At 39.0% G+C, this 15,081-nt stretch overlaps 1 protein-coding gene across 30 annotated transcripts in view; it reads left to right on the top strand.

Moving 5' to 3' along the window:
- The window catches only part of CELF1 (CUGBP Elav-like family member 1), a 69,569-nt gene that overhangs the window by 32,923 nt on the left and 21,565 nt on the right, over positions 1-15,081 (top strand). For 10 of the 30 annotated variants that reach the window (XM_065065997.1, XM_065065996.1, XM_065066016.1 and 7 more), the window contains 8 exons: positions 202-389; positions 1,181-1,263; positions 1,676-1,724; positions 4,887-5,021; positions 5,204-5,283; positions 5,596-5,757; positions 6,926-7,007; positions 9,994-10,122. In XM_065065997.1, the coding sequence (XP_064922069.1) occupies positions 202-389; positions 1,181-1,263; positions 1,676-1,724; positions 4,887-5,021; positions 5,204-5,283; positions 5,596-5,757; positions 6,926-7,007; positions 9,994-10,122 (908 nt within the window). The remainder of the gene's footprint in view (positions 1-201; positions 390-1,180; positions 1,264-1,675; positions 1,725-4,886; positions 5,022-5,203; positions 5,284-5,595; positions 5,758-6,925; positions 7,008-9,993; positions 10,123-15,081) is intronic. The other 20 variants (XM_065066022.1, XM_065066004.1, XM_065066003.1 and 17 more) reach the window with 3 other exon arrangements.

The following is a 15,081-nucleotide window of genomic DNA, read 5'->3' as shown; positions in this document are numbered from 1 at the left end:
GAATGTGGATGATGTTTTTGAATATTCTCAGGACTAGGAATTTGCAAGAGTCTCTCTTTAGATGTGTATTTTAATCATATACGTTTATGTGTGTAGAAATATATTTTTTTAATGTCACTGGAAGCATGCTGCTTCTAGCTGCAATAGCACCTAGAATCTGTGAAAAGATATAAACCAGAAATTCCTTCTTGTTTTTCGTAGCTCAAAGAAAATGAATGGAACACTGGATCACCCAGACCAACCTGATCTAGATGCCATCAAGATGTTTGTGGGTCAGGTCCCACGGAGCTGGTGTGAGAAGGATCTAAGAGAACTTTTTGAGCAGTATGGTGCTGTCTATGAAATCAATGTCTTGAGGGACAGGAGCCAAAACCCTCCTCAGAGCAAAGGTGAGAACTTTTGTACTTCTCATGTGAGACTTCAGGTGCTTTCACATAGTTACAGTCTTAGTTGTTTGCTTATTCAGACTTATGTGTGTGTTGGAGCTCTGTGTGGCCAAGTGTACATGCACACCCAGGATGTATAGTCTTTGTGTGTCAGATTATACTTGGACTGTGATCCAGTCATTAGCTGAGCTGAGGAAAATCGCAAGTTTTTTAGAGCTCAGAAGTAATGGAGATGCTTGAAGAGTATGGATTATAATTGTAAAGCAGAACATCAAGCTGATACTGTGTTGCTCCAGAGCATCATTGTGATGCTACAGTGTGACTGAAATGTTGCTGAAAGTGTCACAGTTTCATATAAATGTAAAATTGAGGTCTTAGTCATTTGTGTATATCAAGTACTTGTGTATGTCAGATCTTAGCTAAATGCCTTACCTCGATTTGCAGTTGAGTTATGTGCAATATCTTCCTGTGAAACTATGTAAACTTTTGGTACTAGTAAATAATTGTTGAGTTTGAAAATGGAAGTAGCCAACAATTATTTGGCAGATGTAACTAAATGTTTGTTAACCGTGTTTTGGTGATGTGGGGTCAGTTCTGAATATATCCTATTTTAACACTCATAGAAGTCTTTCCTAAGCTGACACAATCAGTAGTACCTACCTATTTACATGTCTAACCTCTTCTGCTTGTCATATGTTTTGCTTTGGAAGGTTAGAAGCAGGACTTGCATTTTCTGTAGGGCACATCAAGATTCGTATTGTTCTTTCTTGGCTAGAATTGTATTTCAATTGCAGGGTGCTGTTTTGTTACATTTTATACCCGTAAAGCTGCACTAGAAGCACAGAATGCTCTTCACAACATGAAGATCCTCCCAGGGGTAAGAGAAGAGCCATGCTTTCTTCACAACTCTATCTTGTTTTTCTGAGCCCTGCTACCACTGGTGTACAAACGTATGTTTTCTTGCCCTCAAATCATGTTGTAAAAGAACTATTCAAAAGAGCAGTGCCGTGAGATTTCTATAACAGATCTTAAGGGAATTTTGGAGCATTTGGGGGAATAATATGGTGGTGAAGTGGGTGGACATGGTTTCTATAATGCACTCTGAGGAAGAATGATGGCATATCATTAGGAAAGCTGTTTTTTCTTCTAGAAATTTAGGTATTGTTACCTATGTATTTCTGTAGAGAAAATTTAGGCTACCTTTTTTTTTTTCCACAATTCTTATGGGATATATTTAATATAGTATAAATTGAATATGTCTAGGATTAAATAATCTTTTTACATTTCAGATGCACCATCCTATCCAGATGAAACCAGCTGACAGTGAAAAGAGTAATGGTAAGCCGTACAAAGGCCTGAGTTTGGCATCACACTAATAGGGAAGCTTAAAGAGCTTCCTTTTGTTGAACAGCTTCTGATGAAGTAATCTTGAATTGGAAACCTGATTTTTTTTTAAAAAAAAAGTGTATTTTCAGTATAGTGAGTGGTGTTCCATGCATGACTCTATCCCCCACTGCTGCTGCTTGTGGTAGAACCATGTTAACAGTTAGGAAAACATCCACTGAGTTCTTCTTTGTACTAAGATGGTTTAAGTCTTTGTTGAGGACATGGACAGTGGGATTGAGTGCTCCCTCAGCAGTTTTGTGGGTGACACCAAGCTGAGTGCTGTGGTTGATGCTCTAGAGGGAAGGGATGACATCCAGAGGGACCTGGACTGGCTAGAGAGGTGGGCCCATGTGAACCTCATGAAATTCAACAAGGCCAAGTGCAAGGTCTGGTACCTGGGTCGTGACAATCCTAAACATGGATACAGGCTGAGCAATGAGTGGGTTGAGAGCAGCCCTGTGGAGAAGGACATGGGGGTATTAATGGATGAAAAGCCAAATATAAGCTGTCAACGTGCACTTGCAGCCCAGAAAGCCAGTCATATCCTGGGCTGCATCATAGGAAAGGCTAGCAGGTCAAGGGGGGTGATTTGCCTCCTCTGCTCCACTCTGGTGAGACCCCACCTCTGGGGTACTGTGTTCAGCTCTGGTGCCCCCAGCATAAGAGGGATATGGACATGTGCGAGCAAGTCCAAAGCAGGGCCATGAAGCTGATGAGAGGGCTGGAGCACCTCTTCTGTGAGGTCAGGCTGAGAGAGTTGAGGTTCTTTAGCCTAGAGAAAAGAAGGCTCCAGGGAAACCTTGTAGCAGCCTGCCAGTACCTAAAGGGGACCTACAGGATGACAGGATGAGGGGTAATGGTTTCAAATCGGCAGAAGATAGATTTAGATTAGCTATTTAGAATAAATGGTTTTTGTACAGTATGGTGAGGGTGGTAGGACACAGGGGTTTCCCAGAGAGGTTGTGAATGTCCCCTCCCTGGAAGTGTTCAAGACCGGACTGGATGAGGCTTTGAGCAACCTGATTTGGTGGAAGGTCTCCTTGCCCTTGGCAGGGGGGTTGGAACTAGATGGATGATCTTTAAGGTCCTTTCCAATCCAAACCTTCTATGATTCCCTGAAATCTGGAAATGCTTTTTCAAGTGCTGGACCAATTTGAAATAAAGCCTGTTGAAGCTAGGGTAGGAGTCAAAGCTTCTCCTAATATACAAGGGAGACTGAGAATTTACAACAGCTCAGTAGAGAAAAAACTGTTGCTATTTCTGCACATTGGCCATTTTGGATGGATTAAGACATTTAGCATCTACCATTGGGTTAATGATTATTTATCCATGTATTTCCACAACAAGGTTATATGCATACATACCTACATGCTTAAATGTGGGTATGTCCATATATATATTACTGCAAGGTAAGCAAAGACAGTGTTTAGCATCATGTAGTTTCAGGCTTTCTAGGCTTGGCTGAATTTTATTTTCTTCATTTTCCATAGTTACTATTAGTGTTGCTACATGAAGATGGCAATCCTGGTTTCAGAAAGCATATGTTGAATTAATTGGAAACAGAAGATGAGATATATGGGTAACATAGTAGGAGTAATTCCATCTGCAAACTCCTCTATATGTATACAGGATATCTTTCTGTGTCAATATATCTAGAAACAAGTAATTCTTCTGAAGTATTGTTGAGAGAACATAGTATGTTCTCTAAACAAAAATTGATCTTGCATTATACACACATGAATATCCTGGAAAAATAATGGAAAGAGGAAAAAAGTATTTAATGGGATTTTAGGGTGACTCTTCAGAGGCTATTACATAATTATATGAGTTTTAGTAAAAGATGCAGGTGAAAATGAAAATAATAAAGTATCAGTTAAAAAAGAACTTTAATTTGCTATCAATAAAAGGGATTCTGGATCTCTTGATCTAAAATGGACTGCAGAAAGCATTTGAAAGAGCTTGGAAGTGAACTGGCTACAACATTAAGATTTAATAGTCAGTTAAAATCATGTCAGATGGAATAGTTTGGAATATTCCTCTTCAACACCATAGAAGACTCAGCAAATAAATTGATTTCCCCTCATCATGGCACTAAATAAGAAATTACTTTCTCTGTTGAAGCTTTAAACTGTGCTACAGCCTTCATCATAATACATCTTATATTGCGCTGAATGCTGTAGTTGCAAACTGGTATATATTTTGAAATGGTATTCTGCATAATTTGGTTCACCCTTTTAAAACAATATTTCAGACATGACTAGCATCCTTAAATAAACAAAATGAGAGATACAGAGTTCTGCTCTGGATTCGGGTTCACCCCACTCACGTGACATTAAACTGACATTAGTAATCAGTAACTGAAAAGCTTAAAAAAAGTCTGGACCATTTATTTTTTTAATAGTCTGCACACTGAAAGGTATTCTACAACTCTAATGTATCTGGTAACATCAACATTTAGAGGCAAGATACAGTAGCACACAGCCCATTGTTCTGATTTGAAGTGTTATTTTCATGCTTTTGGTACAGATCAGAATGGATGAATCTGAAACAGAACTAAAACTGTTCTGTTTTAGCAACAGCTTTTGCTTCCAGTGTTGAGACAGAAGCATGAGGAAATTGGCAGATCTAAATTTAAGTGATTGGCATGATAAAGAAGCTAGAAAGAAGTTTCCAGCAGCTCACTTCCTTGTTTAGATACAGTTAGGTATGTTGGAGATCTAAAGATAGAAGAGACAGAGGAGAGAGGATTAAAATAGTCCAATAAAATACATACAAGTCTTCTCTCATTCACCAGGAACTGAATGTAGGAGATAAAAGTGCTGAATCTGACATTTTTTCCTTTTCTTGCATTCTTACAGTTCACAGGCTTGCAAGGGAGAAATAGACAGCAAAGTGTAAACACAAAACATTGTAAAATAGGCATCCTTCAGGTCCATTGAGGTATCTCATATACATCCTCTTAAATCAAAGAGATTCCATTATTGGGAATCTGATTTTAACAAGCCTCTCCTCTAAATAAAAGGAAAGTAACTGCAGTCACTGGAGAAGACTTAACAAAATAATACCTAGTAAACACATATTTGCTGGTAATACTGTTATCCTTTGATTTCTTAGCAGTAGAAGATAGGAAGTTGTTTATTGGAATGATATCCAAGAAGTGCAATGAAAATGATATCCGAGTGATGTTCTCCCCCTTTGGGCAGATTGAAGAATGCAGGATATTACGGGGCCCAGATGGCCTGAGCCGAGGTAAGCAGGAAGCTTTGCCGACAGTTCAAGGTTCTTTGCTGGATGGGGCCTTTTGCAGCTTAAGGTGGCATTTCAGCTCTTTACGTGATTCCCTCTGCCCCTCTAGGCATTTTCATTTCTTTATTCATCCCAGTAATTGTGGATGTACTTAATGACTTGGTTCCTTTTTTTTCTTTCCCCAGGTTGTGCATTTGTGACTTTTACAACAAGAGCCATGGCACAAACAGCAATCAAAGCAATGCACCAAGCACAAACCATGGAGGTAAAACAAGTTAGTGGGTGTCAGGAGAAGTTTTAATTTGTCAGGCAGTAACTGTGGAAAGCAGAGAGAAGGATAAGTGCAGTGTGTGTTTCTTTGCAAATACTATCCCTGGACCTTTGTGTTTATTCTGCTCCTGCTCTCTGCAGAGAAAATAGCAAAATACACATTTGAATTAAAAACAAATTAGATTTTGAACCTTTAATGAAATGTGCTGTTTGGAGGAAAAAAAAAAGTGTGCTTCCAGTGACCGAGTAGTATATTTGTGACTGCTGGGGATAGCAAGTATGTAATTGTTTGAATTGCTCTTTGCAGGGTTGCTCTTCTCCCATTGTGGTAAAATTTGCAGACACGCAGAAGGACAAAGAGCAGAAACGAATTGCTCAGCAACTCCAGCAACAAATGCAACAGATCAGTGCTGCCTCAGTATGGGGAAACCTGGCTGGTCTCAACACACTTGGACCCCAATACTTAGCAGTGAGTTTCTGATTTGGGTTCATCTCTTCAGGAATTACAGTGGCTATCTTGTAGTGTTTAATGTGTTCATTTTTAGAAGGCTCTTGGTAGATAGGAGCAGAGTTCTTAATCCCATTTTTTGGGTGAGGAGGCTGAAATTAAGTTTTGTGCTAGCAGTTAGGATACATTTAAGTGAGGATTTCAACCCCAGTCACTGTAGCCCTAACTACTGAAACTTTTTTTCCATCTTCTGTAGAATGGCTTTCTGCTGTCCAGGTAGAAAAGATGATCAGGTTAGAAGCACCAAACAGCTGACAGTGCACAGTAAAAAAAACCCAAAAAAACACACAAAACAGACAAGCTACAGAATATAGAAGCTACTCTCTAGCAAAAAATGACACAACAGAGGGTAGTCTGCTGTTCATCACTGATTTTTAGTTGATTTTGCTGGGTTTCTAAAGGGTGAACTTTTCATGAACTGATGTGCTGTGGCTCACAAGGGTTGCCAGAGTAGCTATGAGAAGTATATTCATGCAATATCATGTCTTGGGAACAGAAGAGGAAAATTTCATCTCATTCTTGGTATGCTGCACTGCTGAAGTGGGGACATTATGTCTTTTATTACTGCTCTAGGTTTGGTAGATTAGGGTTTCTTATGACAACACCTAGTTGATGCAGAAAGGAACAAGAGATCACTTTAAATAACTTCTGAGCTGAGGCTTGAAATTTCTCTCATGGCTGCAGTGGCTCATTGGTTTTGGTATGGCATTTGCCATTTGTCCTATGCTGGCGGTGTCAGCTGTAAAGTCTGGCTTGAGGTAGTATATCATATGGGGTGGCAGTGCTGCCTGAGGTGCTTTGAATAGGATTCTCTCTTGCTGCTGATTCTACTGGTTTTGTCTTGGTGTGTTAGCTATAAATTTCATTCAGCATTGGTTATGTTGAGTGGGGAAAGCATCGTGTTCTTGCTTTGGCTGCAACGAGGTGCATGAGCAATGTGGATTTTCACTACGGTGCTCTGGCTGTATTGTGTGAGCGGAACTCTCTTCACGCTTTGCTACGATGTGGTGCATGGGCAGTGGGAATTCCCTTTGTGACGGCGCTCTGGCTGTGGTGTGGTGCAGTTTCTCCCAGAAGCAGAGCCAGCCCTCACTCTCACTCTTGTTTTGTTTTTTGGTGTAATGTCTAGCTTTATTTGCAGCTCCTTCAGCAGACAGCAGCTGCGTCGTCTGGGAACCTGAACACATTGAGCAGCCTCCACCCGATGGGAGGTGAGTTTTTCCATCAGAAGACAAGTTCAGTGCCAAAGAAAAGAGGAGAAGGGTAGACAAACTAGCCAAAAGGCCATAGACACATTAACGCCATTTGAAATAAGTAGTCCTGAGTTAACCACTCCTTTGGAATGACAGGAGTGCTCTGCTACAAGCGTGGATGTTCCTTCTTAATCTTAGTTAACCATTGTCACCCAGGTAAGTCGTGGTATGCTGGTAATCTGCCATACCTCTGGCATTTAAAATTATCTCATGGGTACAAAAAGATGGCTCTCTATGTTTATTTTCATGCAAACAGGTGCCTATTTGAAGCATTGTGTTTTGAAATAAGTGCTAATGCATGTGTTTCAGCAATAATGGATTCTTTCTTAAGTTTCCCATTTAAAATTCTTTGTTCTTAAATACATCAAAGTTGAAAATGCAATGTTAATAGGAATGTGAACTAGTTCTTCATTCAGGTTCTTTAGTTCCTTCATTTGAATTACGATTGATTACAGCATTGCGTTAGGGAATATCGGCTTAACAGGTATGAGCCAATTTCTTGCTGCAGAATGCTACTCAGAATATTCACTAAGTAGAGCAGTACTGGGGCTGCAAACTGGTTATTCCCTCTGTCTTCACAGCGTGGAGAATAACAAAGCACATGTTAGTAACTCTATTCACCACATTCTCTAAATTATTTTGCTAGCAGAAAAACTAGGTTTGGTTTTAATACTGAGCATTTTAAGCTTTTAAAATTGCCTCCTAGAGTTGTATGGTAGTCCACAATATTACATGTCCTGTCTGCGCAGAGGTTGATCTAAAAGTGTTAAGAGATTAAAGTGTCTTTGTATATCTGACTTGTGTTGGTACACCCATCAGTAACAATTACAAGCTTTTGCGAAGTATTGCATTTTCGATTGTAAAAACTTTGATTTATACTTGAGGTTGATTCTAACCTTAGCTTCTTATGTTTACTTTTTCATGATAGACCTCTTCCAAGCTCTTAGATCTAAGACTCTTGGCAAAACCAATTTAAAAAAAATCAGTTTCGCTAGTAGCCTGTGTGGTGGTAATCTATAATAGATTTTGTTATATGCATAATATTGTTTCCCCCCCCGTCTTATGTCTGTTTAAAAGCAAGTTGTAATAAAGCAGAAAAACAGCACCACAGCTCATGTTAATTGTTACTACAGTAAGGATTGGGGCAGGGGGAAGAGGCTAACTAGCTGATGCTGCCTATGAAGTTTCCAGGGTAATTATGTCTTTGCTATTTAAATAAACACCTTAAAATTGAGAACTCAAGCATATAAATAGCATATTGCATGGTGTTTTGAAAGAATTGTTTCACATCTGCAATTCTTCACAGAAAGTTTTTGTTTCAAAATCCTGTTAGTATCTCAGCTGATCTCCTTTCTTGACATTTATAGAAAGAAAAAGTAAGTAGGTGATTAGATCCCAAACTATATCAGTCTTTGTAGACAAAATTTAATCTTGACCCTGTTTGAAAGCAGATGGGGAAACTATGTGATGACGAGAGGACAGGTGCAGTGTGCCCATGCCAGACTGCTTCAGAAAGGAGGCAAGCTGCTTTGTTCTTCACAAGCTCTAACACTTGCACTTTAACCCTCTGTAGCACACTGAAAAAAAAAAAGTTTAAAAAATTGGTATAACTTCATGCTTTTATGTTAAAATGACACCTTCAGAATCTAAATAAAGGCAGAATCCTCTTGTTTGAGACACTAAATGTAGTTAGGGAAACAGACAGTCACAAAGAGAAAACAATTGAAAATATTAACAAAAAAACCCACCAGCTATGCTAAAGGTAGTAGAGTTTTTTTAGAAAATAAATAGTTTGTTATGTTGTCTGTTTACATACATAAACTACAAAACAAAGATTTTAATTATTTGAGATGTGTGTTTGTCACCAAGTATTTACTAAGCATCCTAAAGGTGAGGTGCCACATCTGCCTAGGATGTTTTGATAGTGTTATATGAATGGTGATTAATTTAATTTTGGTTTTAACTTTGTAGGGAAAAATTACTAGGGATTGTCTGAATTCAGATGAAAAGGGGAGAAATGGTTAGAGTAAGCAAAAGTGGAAACAAGAAGGGGAAATAAGGGAAAGGGGAAGAGAGGCAGAATTGGAAGAATGGAGCTAGCCTAACCCAAAGAATGGCTAAAATACAGAATTCAGAAGATCAATATCAGTGATAATCCCATGGCAGGAAAAGAGGCCAAACTACAGGGTCAGTACTGACTGAATGGTTTCATTCGACACTTATGACTCAAAATTAAGGCAAGTCAGATGAGGAAATGGACCAGTAAAAGTCCATCAGCACAAGGATACCTTCCTCACTCTCCAGTGTTCCTGGCTGCTTACCCACATCGTGCCTGTTGTTTCCCATTTTCCTTACCATGTTTGTTTGACCAGCTGACTGGCCTACACATACATTGTCTGATCTTGTGGTCAGGAGTTGCCAGTTAACATTGTCTCACAATTGGCTGTCGCTTACAAAACCTGCTAATACTCAACTGATCGTGGGTTAAAGGTATGACTTTGTGAACACTGTGATGTATAGGCTTTCTTGAAATAATTCTGCAGTTATTGCTGTTCACTTACAATGACAGTGGAGGGACACAAGATGAGGTTATTAGTCTGGTGTCTAGACAAGATCTCCGGTTTGCAGAGGAGCTGTCAGACCTGACTTAACTCTCAGTTAAAGCTGTTATGCTTTTGTGACTTGAGAGAATACTGCTTGAAACATTCTATACTGTGGAGTCTACCTCTGGGATCATGACTACTTGTTCTTTTACATAAACTCTTCTTTTTTTAGTTATAAGAAGGAATCGCAATGTAGAAAAGATCAGTAACTAGTATTAAGCCTGTTGTTTTTAAGCTCCTTCCTGTTACTCGCTTGTGATGTGCTGAGGTTGCTGGATCTGTTAAGCTTGGATGATGATGACTGTTGTAGGAGAAACTGTGCATTCTTCAATGTGTTGCAGGACTGAATGCGATGCAACTACAGAACCTAGCTGCATTAGCAGCTGCGGCCACTGCAGCTCAGAATACACCGAGCGGTACTGCTGCACTTACCTCCTCCAGCAGTCCCCTGAGTGTGCTCACCAGCTCAGGTAAGAGACTGCCCGTGCTGCAGTGTGTTATGACACGGCTTGCATTAAGAGTCATTTCAGGATAGATGGCCTGTCAGTTTAAAGTAAAAAGAGTTTTTGAGGTCATCATGAAGCAGAAAGGTAAGTGACCTTTTTCCAGTCACATTATTACAGTCTCATCACATACTCATTTTATCTGTGATTTTAAGCAGGTACTGTGGCAGATGTACACTGTTCCTCTGGACGTGGAGATAGAAGATGCCTTAAGCATGAAATAATGAACTTTGTGCCCTGGAACAGTACGGTTTATATTTTTCTGGCATTAATTAAGACAAGGATACTATAACTGCCTCATAGAAGTAGAATAAACAGACCCCTAGCACATTTATGGGAAAGCATTGTCTATAACTGAGTGTATAAGTTGCACATAAAACTCAGTATCTTGCTCTACTGGGTTTTTTTGTAGTTTGGGGTTTTTTGGGGGTTCAGTATTTTTGTGGGGTTTTGGTTTGTGGTGGTTGTTTTGGTTTGTTTTTATTTTCCCTGCTTCATGTTATGTACACTATTCAGAGAGGTTAGAATATCCAAGTAGTGTTCTTTTGCTGCCTTATTGTTAAATGCGATCATTAAATGCGACAAACAAGAAAACAAAAAATAAATTGTGCTTACATCAGACATGCACAGTTTTCACCACAAATGAGGATCAGTATCCTACTCAAGCTATTTCTATACTATTTTCAGTTATTTCTAAATCTGGAGATGGAAAGGGAGACCCTGTATTTTCAGGGTGACAGTTTCCCAGCATCTATGGCATGATATGTGGGTTTGGTTTTGGTTAGTTTGTTTGTTTATTTTTCATAAAAAGCCAAATTGTTCATCCAGTTTTGAAATCCAGCCTACAGAGCTGACATCCTTGCCTGTGATTGTGAGAGACAAAAGGAGGTTGAGAGGTGTTTTAAATTTCCACAGGGAGCTTTTTCTATTGCGTGGGACCAAGGAGCCAGACCAAGAGATTATAAAGAGATTACCAGAAAAAGCTGTTCAGAAAACCTTATGTCACATGATCAGGAGTTAAACCATGGGGGCTTTGTACAATTTTCTACCTAAGGAAATCACGGAGAAAGAATTCAGTTCTACGTGTGTTCTGTTGCTGGACAGGGTTGGGTTTTTTTTAAACAAAAACTTTGTAGTCTGCAATCCTTATTGAAATTTCAAAATTCATCTTTACTCCCAGCTATAATACCCCATAATTTTTAAAAAAGGAGTTGAGGCTATAGAAGAGCTGCATTTATAACCCACTAATGCTGCTTTATCATAGAGAAGTCTTAAAGGTGAAGATATCTGATAATTTCTCTCATGTTTCCTCGTGCCGTACCAGGGATGGCATTGTCAGGTTACAATTTGCTGTGATTGGCATTTAGAACTAAGATTTCCTTATTAGCTCTCTCATCTACTGACTGGAGCAAGTTTGTTCTCTTGATTTGTTGAGGGTGGGGAATGGCACTGGCAGGTTGTGAAGTTCAAATGCCAGATGTGCTAGAAAAGGCAGAGACAGCCTCTACTCAAAAGTGTACACTGAAAGGACAAGGGCAATGGACACAAGTTGCAACAGAGAGAATTCTTTCTGGAAATAAAAGAAAAAAAATGAATGGTGAGAGTGATTAAGCCCAGGAACCAGCTAGCAGAGGGGCTGTGGAATCTTCATCATTTCAGAGATTCAGAATGCAATTGGAAAGGACTCTGACCAGGCTAACCTAACGCAGAGGTTAGACCAGCTCTGAGCAGACTGTTAGACTAGATGACCCACAAAGGTTTCTTTCAACTGAAGTTATGCCAGTGTTCTGTGATTCTTTGGGATTGATTTCCCATCTGTGGATTTTGGCTGTTCTACAGCATTCTGAAGGTTTCTTATCCCTTGATGAGAGACATATCTCAGGAGCCCATTCCACTTTCCATCGTGCTGCTGGAAGGCCTAGGGCTGGGGAGCAGTCTGCTTTTAGGCACCTCCTGTGCTGAATCCAGACAACTTTCTGATCGCCAGTCGTAGCAATAAGTTATTGTATGTCAACAATCAAGTATAATAATCATGATAGGTTATTTGAATTAATATTCTATACAGATGTATCAGTCAGTTCTCTCTTCACAGGCTTGTAACGTGAAACAGTCACTATGACTTAATTTCAAGTATAATTTTAAGGAGTAGAGCTTAGCTTTGTTCAAAAGAAATAAAAAGTTCTGGAGGATATGTGGTTTGTATGTAGTCACAGACATCAAACTCTGAAACAGTTTCAGTGCTTTTCATTAGAGTTATGAATATACTTCACCTTTTAAAACTGTACTTAAGTTGGGGGAAGAGGAAACCTCAATATACACAGACAGCAATAAATCTCATAATACTTCCTGTAGTTATACAGTTTTTCAGCTTTTTACTCTGACCTCGATATTATCTCTTATAAAAGCAATTTCAATATTTTCTTTTCATTAATGTTTATATGTGCATTCACACTGTATGTATTAACCTAGAAGGTTGTTAGGCTCCGCACATTCAGAACATCCCTCCTCAAACATATCTAGACCTTGAAAAAACTGTGTGTAGCTGTTCAGTACAATGTTTTAGTAAATACCTTCCTTGTCTGTGGGACATATGGCAACTTCTACTGTTATAACCCCTTAAACCTAACTGCACATGATGACTACCGGCTTGACTTCTGTCCATCTGTTGTCCGAATGTTCACCTGATGCTTATTTGGACATCTATCACAGAATGTCCTCAAATTGTGTAACTGGTGGAAAAAGCCAGACAATCATTATGCGTAGCTACCTTTTTGATTGTCTTTCACGTGCACTGATACCTTCTATGTTTGGGGAACTTGGAAGTCTACACAGTGTAGAGTCTGTGGACTATGCATGGTTACATGTCAGAATGGTTGAACTCAGAGGCCTTAAGTATTGTTGTTGTGCTGTCTTCCTACTCATTTCAGGTGATTTTGTTTAGATATTTTCAAGCAGTATTGTGTATTTTGATGTAGAATAGGATGGAGCAAAACCTACAACCTTGCAATAAAGCATCTACTCTTTGAAACTGAACAGACCACTGCCGCATCCACCTATTAAGTAATCCATGTCACAGAGACTGTGGCCTTAGATAAATTCATTTAAACTGCTAGCTTGTGGAAGGGACATTCAGGAAAGTATTGTAGAAGCATTTCAGGATTTGACTTTCTTGTCTGCCATCTTTTTGACTCAAATGTCAATAAGAATTGTCTATTCCAGAGCAAAATAGAATGTTAGCAAAAGCTGATCTGTGTTTCCATTTGGCTTCCTTTCAAAGGCAACCATCAAAGGTCCAGCAAATACTAGATCACTTTGCTGGCCTTAGTGTGTCTCCAGCAAAATTGTTTTCAGAGACATCATAGTCTTTCTGCTTTTACTGGAACTAATTCTGGTACAGTTCAGTCATTACCTGAATTTTGATGCTCTTCAGCACATTGCTAGATGAGTTAGAACAGACTTACTGTTCCCTCAGTTTACCTACCTCCACAAGTTGGTAGTCGATGCCCTTGTCCAAGTTGCATTATCTTTTCTAGGTATTCTTTACTACGTATTCAAATTTGCTGAAAAGGTTTTCAAGTATTTTCAGCTAGTTCTGTAAGAGTTAGCCTTTTTGACTCAGTAGATAGACCTAAGAAAACATGACCTGAGTAGCAAGCAAGAAAACCCAATGACCCACCAAAAGCTGCACAGAAACAATGTTAAGTGTTAGGGATGGAGTAAAGAACATGTATAAAGCTGTATTGGTTTTCCATCCCCATTACTGTGTGCTGTTTTCCGATCTAAAATAATACACAAAAAACAGAAGAATTAAAAGGGTGACTAGAACTGTGAAACCGCTTCCCTATTAGGAGCAACGAGGGAGCCTGAAAAACAGAAGACTGATGTGAGGACAATATGATTGAAGCCTACAAGTATATTAGTGGTATGATGAAGACAAATAGGGAAATACCAGTTAGATATTTCAAGACAAGAATTACAGCATATCAGGTGAAGTTGTCAGCAGGCAGTTCAGAAATTAAAAGAGCTATTTCTTTCCATAGTGCACGGTTAAATTGCAGAAGTCGTGCCTTAGAACCTTAGAGGGTCAAACGGTTTGGTGTTCAAAACACACTGAAATTATAACTTTATATTAAAGACATTGCACTTGGTGGAAAGAAGTGCTAGATTAGCAGGTTGCTGCATTGGTATCTAGACTATACCTATGTAGTATTCCTTTGTAATTGCCCTGTATTTCTGCTCTACTGTTATTTGTCTGCCTCTAGTCATCATCAGAAATAGGGTACTGACTCAGTACACCCGTTCCTATGTACACATGATGAAGAAAATAAAACTGTTGAATTTTCTTGGCATTTTCAATACTAAAGCATTTCTTGTTTTGCTTAAAGAGATTTCTGATAAAGTCAGGTAAACTAAAGTAACTGTGTGTTCAGCTTTTTATACTGGTTTAAATGAATTTATTAAAAATCACAACCTTTTCAATGTAGAGAAGACATCTGTTCTCTCTTTTGCTCTTTAGCCTTGCCTTCATTCTTTCCCCCCCCCCCATACCACTAACTATTTGATTGTAGTTGTACCTCTTTTTTTTTTACAATGGCATTCTTGTCTGTCAAATGTAGTGTCTTTTTGAATTATGCAGATTAGCAATGAAGTGTCACAGAAACAAGCGGTATTCTAAATTAAGGCAGCTGTATAATTTCTGAACACTGTCTTTTATTCAGCCAAGTGTGCTATTTTTTTCTACCAGCCTGAGGGTTATATTGCAACTTGTTCTCTCTGTTTTTCAACATGTAGTATGCTACTAATAGTAAGATGGGAGTTGTCTCCTTTTCTTCCGAGTAAGCACCTTAAAATATAGTTTGAGACATTGTCTTTCAACTTCTGACTTAAGAGAGTTTGTCTAGAACACTTTCCAGAGGAGGTTTGTCA

This window comes from Columba livia, chromosome 5, assembly GCF_036013475.1.
Source record: "Columba livia isolate bColLiv1 breed racing homer chromosome 5, bColLiv1.pat.W.v2, whole genome shotgun sequence".
Lineage (NCBI taxonomy): Eukaryota > Metazoa > Chordata > Aves > Columbiformes > Columbidae > Columba > Columba livia.
This window is presented reverse-complemented; position numbering and strand designations above follow the sequence as displayed.